A 19,328-nucleotide genomic window follows, 5' to 3' on the forward strand; every position below is an offset into this window, starting at 1 on the left:
CCCACACACACACACACCTTGATTTCATAACGCCATACCTGTCTATCGTTTACTGACTTGCTTGTGTTGTTTGTTGTGCGTCCAACTATGCATGCTTTAGAACACACGCCCAACTCCACCTCTGATTGGCTTCCATTAAATTTTACTCAACCTCAGCCAATCATTTATTTAGCATTTATGCGCTTGTCTCGTGCACGGCCCACTAACCAAGAAAGAAAAAAAGTCTTTGCATCTCGGCTCAGAGATCGAGTTGGTCGGATGAAAAAAACAGCTTCAATTATATTAACGCGTCTAATTTTTTGGCAATAAGGGTTACAGCGTTATTAAGATGGGAAGAGTAATCAATTAGATTACTCCTTACTGAAAAAAGTAACGCGTTTAACGGCGTAATCCCCTTTATTGTAGCTCACCCAGCTGAAATTCAACCAGATAAAACCAAGACAGTTCTGCGGTGCGGTATATGTGAAAGTGCCTTTTTTGCCGCCTTTAGCAGCTGATGATGCAGAAAATTGTGGACATTGACCGTTGGGGTAAAAAGGCTCTAAGCAGCCTGTCAGAGCCATTTGAGCTCACTACATTATCCAGAGCATGGTTGTAGCTTTCCCGGCTGATATAATATGCTTTGCTTAGTCACATGTTCTTAAGCTCGCCACAATCACATCTACAAATACAGAATTCAGGAACATAAAATTCCATAACACTCTATCACAACATGCTGACATGTAAAATAATCATAGGCAGATAAGCGTACACACATTCATAACCACATAGCAACACACACTTCCTCATTAACAACACGAACACAGGCGTCACACGTGAGTTTGTGTAGTGAATGCGTCTGTTGTGTGGAAGTAGTGAGGTGTTGACAGAGAAGAAAGAGGAGCGGTCTTCAAACACATCTACAGCCAGGTCGTGCTCTCCATTATGCCCTGCCGAGGGCCATGTTTGTTGATTTTCTGGCCCCCAAATCATTAATTTATGTGCAGACGACGGTGAAGAAACCTGAGAATGGCGTCCAACACACATGCACAAATTCACACACACAAGCATGTACATGCGCAGACAAACATTTGGTCACACTCACACGCAAGCTGGTTGATGTGTACATACATAAGCACCACGTATTGCATAACAAATGATGGCACTTTAATTGCTGGGCATGTTTATTTACTCCTGGCTGTAATGGATGGTCCTTCTCTGCCTGGCAGCCAATCAGAGGGAGGCAGGACGTGTGAGCAGCCCTGTAGAACTGGACACATTCCATACAATTTGACAATTCTCTGCCTACACAATGCACTAACCTAAGATGCTACCATTAAATATGTTAATCCCCTTACGTCAAAGACTTATGGGTCATTACGCAGGTCACATCGTCTCTATCACAATAGTTTATCCAACTTTACCTGTGAACGTCTCTTGTCCCCTACAAACAAAGTTTGAATTAAAGTTCTATCATCATCCCTTCTCTGAGTGACGGATGATAACGTCTTCCTGTGATTGGTAGTTATTTTGGGGCCTGTTTGTTCAGCCAATGAGGCGCCCCCAGCAAGCTAGACATACATCATTGTTTCTTTTTTTTCACAACCTAAACCTCAGGAAAGAAGTGAGTTGTTGGCGACTGCTGTGCGGCCTGAATAACAGACACATTCCAACAGTTTTTTTTTTGTTTTTTTTAAATTAATGAGCACTTGATGTTTGGGCTGCTGCCAACTGCATTTAGAGCATTCTTAAGGAGCTCTGGAGGCTCGCCAGACAGTTACAAGCAAGAAAATGGTCAACCTCAATCTAAGAAAAAATACCTACACTGGATCTGAGTGTCTTGAGTTCTCTTTGTCCACCACCAAGCAATGTGTTGTATGATGTAACCTTTAATGAGAGAGAATTTAAAAAAAACTTTACAAAAATTTGCTACATGGCTACATGATGCATCTTCGTATCCCTGTGTGGATTACAGCATATGTTTTTTATTCTTTACCTCTCATACTGATTATTCTTTCTTAATGTTTCTTTCCACAGCTGTAGAGCAGGCACCGAGAGATTCAAGAGCTTCAACTGCAAGCATACAAACTGAACCGGCCTGTACCTCCCACCATCATCACCACCAGACCTACTTATAAACATATATATATATATATATATATATATATACATGCATACACACACACACATAAATACACACATGCTCCAGGACCCACTATTTCAATGGATCGAGGACAAGCGTTCATCTGTTTGTTGATTGTCACCTTGGCAATGGCCCACTGAGGGTGGGTGAATGACCCTCACACGACCTTCAGTCATCTCTGTGGACCTTCAAGGTATTGGCAAGCGGCCTTTATTTCCCTAGTTGTTTTCAGTAGACGGGGAGCTGAATTCATTTAACAGTACTGTGGGGCTACAAAGTTCCGGCTTCAAATCAACTGCACAATCACTCCACCACTGTGGACTTCCGGTGTGGATAAACGGGGCCAGTGGAACCAGCCATAAACCCATACTAGTCCTGGACTAGTTTATGATGGCATGATGTGTTTACTTCCTCAGATAAATATCGGACTTTTGTAAATATAACAACATGGACCTCAAAATCCACAACCCACAGAGACCTTCTCAATGTACCGTGCCAAAGGAGACAACCCTGTCTGCTGAAACAAATAACTGTAATGGGACTACCTGAATATATCGGAATTATTTGGACTCCGCAGTAAACTGTCCTAGTTGCTCATTATTGGACTATGTCCCAATTACTGCTAAGAGATCAACAAGGAAACAAACAAACAACAAATGTGGGCTTAAAGATGCCACACAAATGCTTAAACATCACCCTACACCTTCTCTAAAAATCTGGATTCTTATTAACAGGGAAGGAAATGCGGCTGACCCCAAATCAGCCAGCTTACTGTAAGAACAGTCTGTTTAAACATTTCTCCTTGTGTTCGTTTAGCCTGCTGTGCGTTTGTTTAATGAACCAATATCATGTTCTGTTAGCTTTTCTACTTCCAAAACCGTTTTGAGTGCCACGCTTCTTCTCTTTTTTTTGAAGTTTTAACAGCTGTATGTGACTTATTATGCTGATGATTGATGTATTATTTTGATGTCTATATTTTGACCCTGTGAATCTGAGTGGTGATTCTGTTAATAAGGAAGTGACTTGCATTATAAAGCACTGTCATTACTATTTTCACTTTACTGGAGGTTGACGATAACATACAGTGTTATGTTTTGATTTGACGAACAGTGTTTCCATTTGGCCCTTACCTATCATGTACAGTTTTTGTACTGTGTGTGTGTGTGTGTGTGTGTGTGTGTGTGTGTGTTTTCATGCTGCTCTTGTGATTGTGATGACTGTGAAAGTTTGGGGGGGTAACAGTATTCACCCTTGAATGGTTCCACAGCGTGTTGCAGTGACCAGCTTGTTTCTTTGGTTTGAATAAAAGTTGTTTTCACAAGAACTGCAACACATGCTTCATCAGAAACACAATAATGTGAGCATAGGCATCGACAGTGTTATTGGCTAATTTGAGTACAACAATGGGTATTTTCACAAGATTAAAGTTTCACCGCCACTATGGCAACTACAACAATAGACTCTTGCGCTGCCCAAGAAAGAATTCTCCCCAGTTTTCATGGTCTACCAATTCTCTCTCCCTCTTTCTCTCTCATAAACTCTGCCAGATGTTGCCCAGTTTTCTTCCTAGGGGAACGTGGGGGGATGGAGAAGGGAGGGGTAGCGAGGCATGGTGAGGGATCAGAAATGTGGCTGAGCATGTTTTAAGTGCTCTTTGACGCAGTCACAGCCTCCAGCATCCACCACGGTAACATTAGCTGAGAACAGAACTCTTGCGAGATTTGCAAGCACTTCACACTCAATTCAGCCACAGGTATTCACAGTCACATGAAGAGTTACATTCCTAAAAAAGATCCACATTTTGTGAAAACGTGTGACAAAATGATGGCTTTCGCAAAACCATTATGAGCAGAACTACATATATATATATATATGTGTGTGTGTATATATATATGTGTGTGTGTGTGTGTGTTGGTGTGTGTATATATATATATATATATATATATATATATATATATATATATATATGGGTGTGTGTATATATGTATATATATGTATATGTGTGTGTGTGTATGTATATATATATATATGTGTGTGTGTATGTATGTGTATATACATATATTTTTTTTAAACTAATTTATCAATGATTCTCTTGAGGTGCTTAGAATGACGTTTTTTTTGTATGATTCCGTTTTGTTTTAAATGCATATTTACATTTGTATTTTGCCTTTATGTAAATAAGGAATGAATGACTCATCAGGACCATAGCAGATCATTAGGATTGACTGCCCTTGACTAAGGCTACAACAAGATCAGTATCATAGAAATGTTTGGATGAATTTCTTTCCCCCTCTCTTTCTCCTGTACCACCTGTTAAGTCATGGTTTGGGCAATCCGCCAGTTATTCAGATGACCGACCACTTCCATCAATTTTAAGCATTGTTTAACTAATTCTACTGACTGTTATTCTATCTGACTTTCCTAAATCCATATGAAATTCTGTCTAGCGCAATTGAAAATAACTTTCACCCTTGAATGCCTTCAGTGTGCCCGGACTAAAACATCCAGTGACACGCGTGAAACTATTAAACACTTTGCCCTCTGACACTCCTCATTGGGTTCATTGAAAATATCGAACTGTAAAACGCCGGATTATTGCAGCATGTTTTGAGATAATGTACCATAAAACAATAATTACCGTAATGACCATAATGCTCACAGGCCTTCAGGTGATGAGAGCAGCCTGTATAAGCACAAGATATGGACCTGCTTGTCTTGATTTTACTGAGTGGTAACTCGATCTGCTGCCAGTGAAAATTCTAACTATGCTCTGGTATGGATAGGGTAATAGCCTTGGGTGCTTTATAAGTTTATTTTAGGTAATAGAGACGCTTGTTTTGTTACAGCCTGTTCCGCCCTTCTCGCTCTCTCTCGTTCCTCTCTTCCCCTCCTCAATTTTACCTACATTCGAATTCCTTGCTTCTTGAAAGTCGTTGACTGGAAGAAGAAAAGAAAAAACGAGATTTTAGGCAAAATATGATGCGCATGCGCCATCTAACGTGTTAGCGCTGCGCATCGATGCTGCAGTGTGCTAGTTGTGAGAGGAGGTGACTGGAGCAGGTGAGGGGCAAGAGAGAGAGCGCGCGCGAGAGAGAGAGAGAGAGAGAGAGAGAGGGGGGGGATACTCGGTTATACTTTTCTGCACTTCAACACACAGACACACACATAGCCTACTGTGTGGGAGTACGACAGACTCGGGAGCCTCAGTAAAGCGGCTGTTGTTCACACGCTGTGCTCTTTTCCTCCCCCTGGCACCGTGCGCACTCGCCAAGCCGCACTGTTTGGAGATAGTCCGCGCGGAAAGTTTTTTGGAGCATACTGTCTGGAGCCGATTAATTGTGGCATCTGTTTTTTTTTTCCAGGCGGATGACTTACTTTTTTGCATGTGAGGACTTTTAAATCAAGCTGAGGAATTGTCAAAGTCATTTTTTGCACAGAATGGAAGGTAAATTGACAAGTCGCTTGTGGCGAGGATCACCGTGTGGATCTTTCCGCAGGTAGAACGCACTATGACCTGAGCGTGTCAGCAGCTGGATTTAATGTGCATCACATTATGTTTTTGATTTGACATAGTCTAGTTATATTGTGAGACTGTTTTTTTATTATTTGGAAAGCGACTGTAAAAGTAAGCCGTTTTCAATTAGAAGAGAATCGACAAAGTACATCCGACGTTTCCGCCAGTGGTATTTTGGGTTACAGTAGATGGTTGCATTTGTTGATAGTTACCGCAAAGTCACGTACTGATTCGATAAAGGAACTGGGCATTTTCTAAGACAGTCTTTGCACATTTTATACATCCCACTGCTTCCTACAAGCCCTCCAAGCGGTTTGGCGCACGGAGCGCATTCACTGATCGTTGGGTGTCCGTGTTCATCCAAACTCCAAACCTAAAGGACTCTTAGCTTTAGCGTTCCGCTTTCTTCACCCCATCCAAACACTTTCCAAGAAATCCGGATAAAACGACGAGACTTGTCTTCACTGCAGCGGAAAAGGACATCTTAAAACCACCTGGCCTGCTCTTGGATTATTGGTTTTATATCGTCTGCTGAAAGTGGATTACAACTTCTAACAGGCTGTGCTCCCCGGTGAGTAGCTATAGGTCTCCTGGTACATTCACTTTTCCATGCAGCCGCAGTTGATCTTAGACTATGGAAAATGCGCGTTTCAGTGGGACCTTTTTGGACTAGTAGGCCTACTGGTTCCTGGATGTGGACGAAAGTTCTTGACAGATGTGTAAAACATACAATCCCCTCACTGCATCAACTGTGCCCCATGTGTCAGTGTCCTGCTTGGCAACAAAAAAAGGAATTTAGCAAAAATTAACCATGAATTAATTGTTTTAAAATGGTCTGTTTTTGTGTCCATTGTTAACGGTTCCCATTGAAAGTCAGGCAATGTTCTTTGTGCTGCTTCTCCTTATCAAACATTTGTACCTGGCTCCCTCTTCTGGTTTTTCTAAACAACAGGACAGGCAGTAAAGGAGACTCATTATTTCGCGTTGTTAAATGCGGATAATACTTCACTCATTAGTCAGTCAATTACGGTGCCATGCAGTTTGGGAAAATGTGCCCTTTTCATAAAATTGCTTTTTTCTTTCTTTTTTTTAACACAAACACATACTCCACACAAATCTCATTATTGTTACTATACATATTATCATAGCCTATTTTAAATGTAGTCATTTAAAAATAGTTCATTTATTAAAAAGTTGTCATAATTTCACTCTTTTAGCATCCTGGTGCTTTTCCCTTCACATTAAAACAATAGTTGTTGCCTAGATTTTTCATTGCTAATGTATTAAATTGAAATACTATTTTAGATAGTTTGGCCAAAGGTGGCAGCCAGAGAAAAGACACGGGCCCAAATTTGACCTAATTGTGAAATAATTCAAGAACATTTTTCTCATAAAAAAATGGTACTCTACTTTTCTTTCTCAGCTTTAATGTTTAAATTCACTAATGAGTGAATTTCTTAGTCGTCAGTCATCCAGTGAAGTCCAAATGAATATTTCAACCGGGTCAAATCGTTTCCAGGGGTCACGGAGCGCATGAGTTACGCAGCTTGCAGTAGGAATACCAAATACAGCAATGTACAGCCTATTTGCGTTTTTAATAAAGTTATGTATAGTGTTGAATATTTACTGAAATAAAATACTTAAGCAGTATTACGAAATCTTAATTCAAAAATAAGTCTCGCGTCTTTGTCTTTTAAATCGAATACTTGCTGTTCTCTGCTCTGATTGGCTAAGATTCAATTGTGAAATGTCAGATAATTGCACACACCTGTGGAATCATGACGGTAGCCTACGTTTCCATATGAATATGCACAATGAAATCGATGCGTAACCCCAGATGTTGAGTTACTCCCGATGACTGGTCTTGCTTGAAATAATTGTAAAAAATTAATTATCTGTAAATTAAAACACATATCGTTATTTTTTAAATCCTTCCGCTTCCTGGCAGGCGTGACAACTCCAATTAGTTGTTTTAAAATCAGTGTAAAACCGCCGCCCTCTGTGGATTATTGGTTTAATTTATGTGAAAGAACTGCAAGAAACATAACCTCACCAACTATTACTGAAGCAGTGCACAAACTGAAAGCACATGCTCGTGTGTGTGTGCGCGCGCGTGCGTAGGGTGAATGATGGTGAACTTGGCCTTGTCTTTAATGAGTATTAGGCAGGCAGGCCCAGGTCTCCACGACTCAACCCTGGAAAATAACGCAGCGTGACAAATTAGAGCTGTTGAGTCCCGAAATTCACACACGGCCCAACTGGAAGACTGGCACATCGGTTCAACTCGCAAATGTAAGGCTAATTATTTTAACTCATTTTCTGCCTACATAGCAGCCAGACTATAACCAAAGACACGCAGTTGCTTGCAGATAATTGCATTTTTTTCCCTTTTTTAATTGCTTGTAGTTTTCGTTAGGGAAAAGGCTGCCCAATGGAACCAGGCCCAGGCCATCATCCGCAGACGTGGATCCTTTATTTCGACACACAGTCGTACATTTCAAAATTAATTTCACGATAATTATAGAAACATGACCGTTATTTGCCAAATTACACATGCAATTGGCATATGCATTACAGTTCTCAAGGAGGAAACCATTTAAAAAAGCAAGCCATTTCCATGCTCTATAAATATTCCTATTAAGTCATATCAAGATGTTTTTAATTAACAATTGTGTGATCCTTTCTGAAGGATGTGTCTTATGAAGCCTACATAATTGCAGAACAAAAACCTTGTCACCAGGAATGAACATAATCAGACCTACCATAGATCAAAATGAACCAGTGTATTTTAGACTTCATTTTGAGTTAACAATTTTTGCATAAAAAATTGAGTCATAACTGTTAAAATTGAGACAATTGAGTTTTGGCCCTTATGTCAGCAGTTACCATGTAGGCTACAATGGATTTAAAATTAAGCGCACACACTTTCAATTAATCTGACAAGACCCTCTTTCTGGCTCTCCCTACCTTTGTGTGTTTCTTTCTCTGAGTAAAGTGGAACTGTCAGGAATGTGTCTAGCTGGGGTTTCATGGTCATTGTGTCTTCTCTGGCACGTCTATCAGTCGTATGTGCTTCACACTCAAACCTGCTGCCAAAAGACTGCTCTGCTGTGCAAGCATTGATGGCCTTAGGGCTCTCATCACACACACAACGGGGCTGTTTGCGTGTAAAAAAGAGAGTTTAGTTATGCAGTCACACAGCTGAAAGAATTCCCCTCGCATTCCCTTCATACATATTGGCATGACATATATTCTGTCTCTGTGTTTTTCTGTGTTGAGACAATAATCCAGACTGACAACCATCCTTGACGGACACCCATCCTTTTTTTTCTGCCCTCTCTCAGATCGGCAGCAGTATGAACCTGGGGCTGGGCTGTGTGAGTCGGCCGGTTTGCTGGCCCGTTGGCAGCGTGCTGGACTCCAGAAACTGTGTCTTTGCCCTCACACTCCTCACACTCCTCATGCAGGTGGTGGTCGAGGCCAACTCATGGTGGTATGCATTCATTTTCTCTCCTTATATATACAGTATTTGTTGTGTCTCAAATTTTCACGGTGTGTTTATTTGTGTCACGGCCTGTGGAGATTGTCAGCTTTCAAAAGGAAAATTCTTCTCTTTACATTAGTAGATGAGTCACATTTCTAAATAGAGTAGTGGAGTCTGAAAAGAGTTTCAAAAAGCCAAAGATTTAGGGTAGAAAATGTTTTTACAACATTTTGTTAGTGTTTATGTTTGTCTGTGAGTTTAAGAGTCAATTTCAAACCTGTGTGTGTGCCTGTTTGCTATGTAAGCCTCCTCAGCTTCAGTTGCACCACATATGAAGTAACACAACATGCTGACTGTAGCACATTAGATTTTCAGGAAGGACCTTTTTCTCCCTTATTTTCTTTCTTCGCGTATTGCCAAACCAAAATTATGAATATTATAGAAAACATAGAATGCTGTGGTTTATGAGTCGGCGTCCAAATATGTGCAAACACGAACAATGTGTGTGTCAGAGTGTACATGTGAGTGTGTTTGCTGACCCACGTCCTACTGCTATTAGAAAACTCTATATTTGAGCATGCTGCACTTAAACATACACTTAAACGCAGTACTTCTTAAATGGGAAAATACTGTTTATCAGTTGCCGTAGAGGCACTACTCAAGGCAAATCACAACTCTTTACATCCTCTTGTCTAATTGTGCGCATGTGGATACTTGTGTATCTCAACTTAAGTGCTTGTAGAAGAACATAGAGCATTTACAGTAAACCCACACTTTTTCCATACTTCAAATGAGCCAGAATGACATCAAATGATCAAAGCCAGTAGTGACATAATGCAGCGATTGCCTAATTATATGAAAATAATAATTTAAACAATTATTTTGAAAAGGATTTATATAGAAACCCACTTTATTGTGATCACCTCAGCGGGCAACTACAGTGAAGTTTCAATACTGAGTTGGATTTACCAGTGGAGGACTCACACATTACCACACACAATCTGGAAAGCTGAGTTTGGATCGCAAACTGTCTGTGTCTTTCAGTTTCCTCTTTGAGAAGAGACACAGGTGTGAATGATTTAGTGTTGGAGCCGCGGACCATGTGCTTGCGTGCGTGTGTGTGTGTGTGTGTGTGTTTTGATTTATTTATTTTATTTTGTGTATATGTCGGTGTATGTGTATTCACTCCGTGTTTCCTTGCTGCTGACTTTCCCCAGTTGATCAGGTTACACTGGGGGCTAATTGTCTTTCTCTTAGGGCTCAGGGATGGGCTGCTTTAATTATCCTGTGGCCTGGAACCAGATGCTCATACTAGTGTTTCTCTCTTTGTGTTTGCCCATGTTTCTCTCTCTCTCTCTCTCTCTCTCTCTCTCTCTTTTTTAATTCCATTTTTATTCCTTTTTTTTTCTCTGTTCAGTTTTGATGAGGAGATTATTCGATTTCTTTTTTTTCTTTTCTTTACCTCTTAAGGCATCAAAAACACGTTTTAAGATGAAACCGAGAGATGTTAAGACTTATAGACGTAAAATGCAACCTGTGATGAAGAGTCACTGACATGGCATTGTTTGGCTATAAAGGTTCATAGGTAAACAAGGTTGGCAACATCTGCTTAAGGACACTGACAAACATACTTTTTCTTTATTCAGAGTTTCTTAGTTTTGCCTCTTTACATGATGCATTCTTTCTTTCACTCTATCCTTTATGTTTACTTAACATTTTCTTCATTGTTTGTCCTGTTCTGTGACTGGCTTGTATATGCTTCCTTTTACTGTATGTTCTTGGCCCAAAATCGCTCATGACTGCTGTAAGTCAAGTATCAAGAGCTAAGAGTATAAAGGGTTGTATTTCATTCAATAAATAACTGCACCTCATTTCACTGATTTAACGAGGATTTAACCCTGAGGTGAAACTAATCAAGCACAATCATCTGTTGATTGTGAAAATTTGGGAACATTAGTGTCATAGTGACAAACAAGTGAAAACAACTGCATTATGTGTTCCCCTCTCATCCAGGTCTCTGGCCATGAACCCTTTACTGATCCCGGAGGCCTACATCATCGGTGCCCAGCCTCTGTGCAGCCAGCTGGTGGGCCTGTCGCAGGGCCAAAAGAAGCTGTGCCAGCTCTACCAGGACCACATGCAGTACATCGGTGAAGGTGCCAAAACAGGCATCAGAGAGTGCCAATACCAGTTCAGACATCGGCGCTGGAACTGCAGCACGGTGGACAACTCCTCGGTTTTTGGAAGGGTCATGCAAATAGGTAAGTGATTGGCAAAGGAACTAATAAAAAAAAAAGAATACTTTCTTAGAAATATGTGCATTAAAACACAGCAGCACAATGTGTGTTCAGTTCATATTCACTCACTGGTGTAATTTAGATTCGGTGCATTCTGCTTGATGGTGTTTTAAGCTTCCAACGTTGACTTCTAAGCTGCACTGCGACGTGTGTGTGTGTGTCTGTGTGTGTGTGTGTGTGTGTGTGTGTGTGAGAGATGTGTATGGAGCTGTTGATTCTCAGCAGCTGTGTGGAAGGAATAGTTGGTGGGTGAGGTTGCTGGATAAATCACATGTGGCTTTGGCCTGCTAAACCAGCTCCCGACATGGAGCAGGAGGGAGTCAGAGAATCTGCTTTTCCCCTGATGAATGGGAAGCAATCTAATCTACTTTAACACACAAACACACAGATGCACACACTGTGGAGCTGGGCTGTAGCTTCACTGTATTTACAAGTAATGGGAGTGCAGTGTATGCACCAATATATCACCTTGTCAGAGATTAAACTGTGTGCACACGTGCATGTAGTGTGCTCGGATCTCTTATAGAAAGTTCAAGAGCTTTACAATCCTTTCGTAGTGATCCCCACTCTTGGATCCTATCATTTAACATGGTTTGTTTGAGTTTTCTTTGGATGTGGGCCTTCATCTCAGGGCTAATGTAAAGGTGGTTTACCATTTATTGATCATAACTTTCAAGCTGAATTAAAATGAACCTATACAGTGTCAGTGTGATCATAGAGTTACAGCAGGCTTGGCTGCAGCGTTGCAAAAATCAGCTCTTGTGTTGCTTACATTTGGGAAACCTTTCAAATTCCTCTAAAGAACACATGCAGAGGGGTTGGCATTTTGTTCATTTTGGTCGTTTGTAAAGATATAGTATATCCAAAATTCTTTAAAAAAAGAAGTTCTCACCTACATAGATCGCATGCCTTTGTCCAGTTTATGGGATATCTATCTGAGATTTCTGCTTCCACCCAATGCAAATAATAGAGTAAATGATGAATGCGGCGCTCACATCTTTAAAAACCTTTTAATGTGCTCAACAGCAATGTTTCTTTCCAGTAATACTTTTCCCATTAATCTGGATGATCAGAACATACTGTAAACCGTTTTCTTGGTGACGATTTATTAGTTAGAAAGTAGTTCAACTGAAAACTGATCACACCGAGGTCTGCTGATGATCCAGAGTATCCAGTTTTAGGAAAGAGACATTTTATGTGAATGCTTAAAATTTAATATTGTGAGCAACAATAAACTAAATTTCATTCACTTGCATCGTATTGGAGCGATGTAGGAAATATGAGCACCCAAACTGAAACTATCTGCAAGACAGATACAATTAGCGTTGTTTCTTTTTAAATTTTGATGAACCAACCCTTTAATGTGCTGAACTTGTGAGCTTACCCTGTATGGCATTGTGTGTGCACATATGCGCGTATCTGCGTTTTTACGCTACTCTTGGTGATTCTGCCTGTCTGTGTCTCTGGCACTGCTGACTCCCTCTCCAAAGTTCATTCTTCATAGAAACCTCTTCAACAGCCATTTCCCCATTCCTCTCCTCCCTCCCCGACATTGCTCCCATGTCAGACCACTCTGGGCCAAGTAAACATGTCCTCCCTTCTATGGCTGTCCATCTTAAACTCTGTCTTACTGTCTGTCTTCTGGCGTAGGACCAGAGCTGTCAAAAGTATTCACATTCATTACTCAAGTAGAAGTATACATACTAGGGTTTAAGTATCAACTCAAGCTTTTTACTCAAGTAAAAGTGTACTGGTTTCAAAACTACTTAAAGAATAAAGAGTAACGTAAGGGAAAAAATTAATATGATTTTTCAAATTAGACTATAGGGCAAGTTTTGGAAACAATTGGTATATATGGTACAATGGTACTTGGGTGCGCTGAGCTTACAGCGCATTCAAAAGGAGTTGTTATTGAATCCAACCATTTAGAAAAGTTCTTCCAGGTACGGCAGGGGAAGTTGAAGGGTTGGCTGGTCTTCCTCGCTACCAGCCTCCTCGCTGGTGCTTGGTTGGGACATTTCGCTCAAGTTTTCTTGAGTCTCTGCCACCGACATGTTCATACTAGGCTACGTACGTCTGCTACTTCCTTGCTGGAGTGTGATGTGATTTGTGTAACGTGCAGGTGCGATGGATTGCCTACAACCCAATAGGGTGTCGGAATGGTATATGTTCATACTTCTCATCCGACCACAATCAAATAAATTTGATCCGACTGGCACGATTTTTCTGGATAGGATTTTGTTTTTTGTGTTTGTGTTTTTTTAACGATGATAAGCCAAAATGAAAACAAGCAGAACTCAAATAGGAGTAACAAGTACATTTATAAAATGTAAGGAGCAGAAAGCAAAACGTTTGTTGTAAAATAATTACTCCAGTGAAGTATAGATACATTTGTACTTCCTTACTTGACACCTCAGCGGAAGGACACTGATTGGGATTTAAAGCTGAGCTCCAGGGGCTGCTTCCATGGTTGGGTTCAGACCCCCTTCCAAGTCTGGCTTGGCTAGCTCCAGGATGGTGTAAAGGAGAAGGGAGGCAGCAGCGTAGAGGACGACAGTTTGTCTGTCCACAGGTCCTTTTTTGGGCAATATCCTCAGACTGGATTAAAAGTTGTACTAGACTACTAAATCCCCCGGCTCTTTATGATCACCTGTGTTCTTGCCAGAGCTTCCCATGTGAACATCTTTCAGACTTTCCACAAGATTTTTTTATTAAACTTTTCTCTTCTGCATAGTCTTTTTTTTCTCCTGCTTTTTTGTGATTTTAAGTGCATGTGTATGTACTCTTTTTTTTTTTTTATTGCGTGCTTTTTTTCTTCAATGTCCTTTCTTGAGTTATCTTTTAAGTCATCTTTTCTTTCTACTCCCTCATCTCTGGTTTTCTGTTCATCTGTTATTTTCATTATAACACACTCTCTGAAGGTTTGGCCCAGCATGTATATGAGCTGTGCATTGTTATTTTGTAGCAGCGCTGTCTTCAATGTCAACACAAACCCCTGTAGTTCTGTCTGCTGCTTTTGATGCTTATCTCCTTATCTTCTGCTTATCTGTAGCATTGTCTAGAGTAATGGATTGGTAATAGAAACAACTTTAGTTTAAAAAAAGTTTATAAAGTGAGGTTTTCAAGAATTCCTACCTCTTTATGTTGAGGCTAGAAATGTTGAGGCTAGAAGTCAATCATGACAGTTAAAGTAAAAAAATTGTCACTTAATTTTGGTAAAAGGGCAGTTTCTTGTTAAGAAGGATATCTGTCACTGGAGGGCGCTCTCTTCTCTCTGGCTGAAGCCCAATAACAGCAAAATAGGTTCCCCCGCTTAACATGTTGATGAGGAAAATGCAGCTCTTCGCTGTAACATTAAATGTATGGTCAGTACTGTCATATAGACATCACAGTTCACATAGATTAACAGTGACACATACTATGGTATAAAATAAATATACATGGATAACCTAGAAAAATGGAAGCAGTATTGATGCATGTTCAAAATGACAAACATCCATTTCTGATTTGCTTTGTTTTAAATTGTGTCAAATGTGACACAGTGTTGCTGATTGTGTGTCTGCAGGAAGCCGAGAAACTGCATTCACGTATGCCATCAGCGCAGCAGGGGTGGTGAATGCGGTGAGCCGTGCCTGCAGAGAGGGCGAGCTCTCCAGCTGTGGGTGCAGCCGTGCCGCTCGCCCCAAAGACCTGCCACGTGACTGGCTGTGGGGCGGTTGCGGAGACAACCTCAACTATGGCTACCGGTTCTCCAAAGAATTTGTGGACGCACGTGAGAGGGAGAAGAGCTACCCCAAAGGCTCGTATGAAAGCGCCCGACTGATGATGAATATTCACAATAATGAGGCTGGAAGGCGGGTAAGTCACAGTTTTTTTTAATATATGTATATATTTATATATCTACCAACACACACACATCAGTAAATACAAAGCAAGCTGTGATATATAAACTGCAGGTCGTAGAATTAGAACCAACCAGTGATAGAAAGCGCAAGTGTAGTTGGAAGTGAGACAATCCAGGGCAATCAGACGGGTCTCAGCTGATCATCTGTGTAACAGCTCTGTCAGCTCTCCCCTCCTGATGCTTTGATCTGTAGGGAGATGGAGTCATTGGAGGCAGCCCTGGGGTTTCTTTTCCTTTCCAAAAATTTTGAAACCGCCTCAAAGAAAACTTAATGCAAGATATCTGTTGCCAGGCTGTTCTCTTTCAAGCAGGACAAATGAGTGGACAACAATTTATTCAAGACATGGACAGGATCATTCAGTCCTTTATGGCAAAGTGATGCCTTATGAGATCATGAGCTGCACATTGTGTAAATATTTATGCAGACAGGTCAAATTAGAAATGTGAAGCATGTTTCGCTTGGACATTTTTCTGCAGTTTGCCACATAACAAAACATCTTTTTGCAAGTTCTTCATCTGGTTATAAATCAATTAATCAATTTCCTCTCCCCTCTGTCAGACGGTGTCAGACCTTGCCAATGTGTCCTGCAAGTGCCACGGGGTATCAGGCTCCTGCAGCCTGAAAACCTGCTGGCTGCAGCTGGCTGACTTCCGCAAGGTGGGCGATGCACTGAAGGAAAAGTATGACAGTGCTGCTTCCATGAAGCTCAACACACGTGGAAAGCTGGTGCAAATGCACAGCAAGTTCAACGCTCCCACAAGCCACGACCTGGTGTACATTGAGTCCAGTCCAGACTACTGCCTGAAGAACCAAAGCACAGGCTCCCTGGGCACAGTGGGGCGCCTTTGCAACAAGACCTCGGAGGGCATGGATGGGTGTGAGCTGATGTGCTGCGGCCGCGGTTACGACCAGTACAAGGCCCAGATCGTGGAGCGCTGCCACTGCAAGTTCCACTGGTGCTGCTACGTCAAGTGCAAGCGCTGCACCAAAATCGTAGACCAATTCGTCTGCAAGTGAGAAGAGGAGTGTTGCCTGTGTGTGTTTCCTTGCAGACGATGGGCATACATCTGTGTGTATCCGTGAGCAGAAGAGCAAAGGAGTTGAACACAGAGAGAGAATGGAAGAAAGAAACTATATAAATTATATTTATAGAGTTAAACAATTATGCCATTGCAAAAAGACTAAACCTTTTTTTCAACAAAAAAAATCTGTCTTCAGAAACTGAGAGTTTTGTGAAATATTTATTTTGAGATTATAATGTTTTATTTTGCCCCCTGCAACATCAGCCGATTTCAACCCATTCAAGGTGCCTAAAACTGGCTGGAAATCTCCCGCACCCTTTTTTTAATATCAAAAAACACAATTTTTCTTGTCAAATGGGTCACACTGATTGCGAAATTGGACCGTGCTTCTGATTTTCATAAGAAGACTGGTGTTTGATATTTGTGACATAGTTGACTAGGAGGTCCTGGTTAGTTGTCTGAGAATGAGTGTGTTGAGAGGAGAATGCCTGTGTGCTGTAGTGTATGGGTGTGTATTCATGGACCCAGTCCTAAACCGGCCTTTACATCCAAACCAAGGTCTACTTGTCCCCTCTCACCACATGTAGAGTAAGTAAAGCTGTTGGTTCGTACGAGTCCTTGGAGTACAAGGGGTACCAGAAGAGGGCTATTTGGGGATTGGGCCATTATTAAGCTGTCCCAGAAGCCTTAGTTACCCAGGTGCTGCAACAAGCCCTCCACCATTATGCACTTTGATACAGAGGCTTAAACCTGTCTGTGCGTGTCTGTTCAGCTGTCTTTTTTTAACTACAGTGCATCAGCAAATATATCAATATTATAGCCTACATTCTTTTCCATATTAATTCAGATTATCCATTTAACATTATTCTACAATACTTTAATATGGTTTGAAAATATATGGGCAATGTTGTGGTTACAGTGGTGAAATATTCCATGTTCTGTGTGTATATAGTATGTCTATCCAACCAATCAGTAAACTATATTTATTTTTCTTTTAACCAGATCCTTTGCTTAGCTTAAAACAGAAAAGCATCATCTCCATCATAGATCAAAATTTAGTTGGACATCACAAGTTTTGAAGTCACTTTTTAAAATTGTGTTCTCACTAATGCGGCTCTTCACTGTTTTTGTAAAGGGAAATGCACCTTATTGTCTCAAAACACAAACTACTTTTTATCACTAATGTTCAGATTTACTGTTATACACACGCACACACACACACACACACACACACACACACACACACACACACACAGACGTGTATATATATACTATATATCACAGATGTTGAGATTTTAACATCACCACATATTTCCAGTACCACTCAGTTAACTGCTCACTATCCCTGTGATGATTCTTAATAGACAAAACTGTTTCTGCCAATCCAAATATGTATATTTATAAGCTTCTCCATGAATTTGAGGTTTATTACAGTTAACGTAATATGCTATAGCTGATATTTTGTTACTTTTTACAATTTGGCTTTGTTTCAATAAATATCAAATGTAAAACCAGCAGAAATGTATTTACTCACAGTATGTAAGTCTTGTTTGTCTGTGCCAAAATCATTTTATCTCCTGACATTTTCCTTTCTACATGTACAATGCCAAATGTTTATCTTCTTAAACTTGGTGCACCTTTTTATAGAGATTTGATGTGATTCCATTCAACAAGATCTGACAATTCTTTTTTTTCTAAATTGAACAGCATTTCAGGGTTTTTCGGAACATTCCTTCATTCAGTCTCCTCCTCACCTATGGGCAGATTTAGTGACAGGACCCACATTGGGTGACAGCTGTTTGCGTGTAGTGAACAAAGACAAGCGATTTCTTGAGCACTTTGGAAGATGGCCTGAAGATTGGGTGTCTCTCAAGGGTGTGGTTGAGGTTGTATTATAAGCACCCCTCAACAGTCCAATGACAGGGGATCAGTTAATGGAATGATTGATCATATTGTGTCAGGAGAAAAGGAAGAAGGGGGATTTTCAATGTGGGGGGGGGGGCTGTCTGGAAGAGGACTGGGCCTTGTCAGAGACTGCTGAAGCTCAAGAGGAGATGAACAGGAAAGCTGATTGGGTAATGAGAAACGGGGGATTACATGAGGGCTGGACGAGAGGGGAGTAATAAGTAGAGGCCCAAGGGAGAGGAGCAGAGACAGACACTGCTTTAAGGAAAGTAGAGCTGAAGGACTGCCATTACAGTGTAAACTGTCCTGACATTGACTAATATTTACATTGAGAAAATGATACTGACTTTAGGAGCACATCCCACATGTGACCCTGTCAATTGGCCCCCAGTGTGTGTTTACATTTCTGATTGGTGTCACATAGGCCAATAAGGAAAGAAAGGAGCAACAATACAAGGTTAACAAATAGGGAGAAAGTGTAAAAAAAAGAAAGATTCAAAGGAGACCAAGAACAGCAGTCGTTTTTGCATAATTTATCCTTTTGTCAACAGCAGGGTTTATAAGGATATGAAATCACCCGTCAACCTTGTTATTTTCTTGAAGGTGAGAAACTACTCGCACATGCTGGATGAGGCTCCTTGCATGTCAGCTAGAGTGAGTGACTACATACCAGCAGGACTCCTACAGCAATAGCATAAACAGAAATCCAGGTGCACAGCAGGCTGATTCAGCAGGCAGAGGAAACCTGAGACCCACAGGTGCACAGGTATGACAAACTCAGTCAGAGGACACTTTCAAACGTTCAAAAAAATGCTTGGACGTCTGATTTTGGCAGGCCTCTCCCCACCTGCCCCTCTCTCCCCTCCCACCCCCAGTTTGACAGATAATGCGGGCAACCGTGTAAATACTTACACGCTCGTTTTGCAGAGAATAACACCGTCTTTTTTGGGGCTGTGGTCACAGGGTGATAAGGTTATTACTTAGGTTTCACACACAATTAAGAATTGACCACGAGAGCTCATTGTAGCTTCACAAGAGCATACACACTTAGGGAGGGAGGTGCTTGGCAGATGTTTTGA

At 41.0% G+C, this 19,328-nt stretch overlaps 2 protein-coding genes across 9 annotated transcripts in view; both read left to right on the plus strand.

Moving 5' to 3' along the window:
- LOC117947513 (ERC protein 2) overlaps positions 1-3,446 on the plus strand; it is a 142,014-nt gene extending 138,568 nt beyond the window's left edge. For all 7 annotated transcript variants that reach the window (XM_034876496.1, XM_034876500.1, XM_034876502.1 and 4 more), the window contains one exon: positions 2,017-3,446. The gene's annotated coding sequence lies outside the window, so the exon portion shown is untranslated. The remainder of the gene's footprint in view (positions 1-2,016) is intronic.
- A 1,721-nt stretch (positions 3,447-5,167) lies between these two features.
- Positions 5,168-17,758, plus strand: wnt5a (wingless-type MMTV integration site family, member 5a). Of its 2 annotated transcripts, none has more exons than XM_034877430.1 (5): positions 5,168-6,207; positions 8,981-9,129; positions 11,134-11,381; positions 14,983-15,275; positions 15,881-17,758. In XM_034877430.1, exons 2-5 carry the CDS (start codon positions 8,993-8,995, stop codon positions 16,337-16,339), a joined length of 1,137 nt encoding a protein of 378 aa, XP_034733321.1. In that variant the 5' UTR covers positions 5,168-6,207; positions 8,981-8,992; the 3' UTR covers positions 16,340-17,758. The 2 variants fall into 2 exon arrangements, with proteins under 2 accessions (XP_034733321.1, XP_034733322.1); XM_034877431.1 differs by lacking the exon at positions 5,168-6,207 and adding an exon at positions 7,516-7,928.
- Positions 17,759-19,328: the final 1,570 nt, after the last annotated feature.

Source organism: Etheostoma cragini, chromosome 7 (assembly GCF_013103735.1).
Source record: "Etheostoma cragini isolate CJK2018 chromosome 7, CSU_Ecrag_1.0, whole genome shotgun sequence".
Taxonomy (NCBI): domain Eukaryota; kingdom Metazoa; phylum Chordata; class Actinopteri; order Perciformes; family Percidae; genus Etheostoma; species Etheostoma cragini.

Bases quoted from the DNA above. Each gene is read 5' to 3' on its own strand.
- wnt5a (XM_034877430.1), top strand. From the start codon at position 8,993: ATGAACCTGGGGCTGGGCTGTGTGAGTCGGCCGGTTTGCTGGCCCGTT. The intron at 9,130-11,133 runs GTATGCATTCAT...CCTCTCATCCAG, and splicing joins GTCGAGGCCAACTCATGGTG to GTCTCTGGCCATGAACCCTT. The intron at 15,276-15,880 runs GTAAGTCACAGT...CCCCTCTGTCAG, and splicing joins ATAATGAGGCTGGAAGGCGG to ACGGTGTCAGACCTTGCCAA.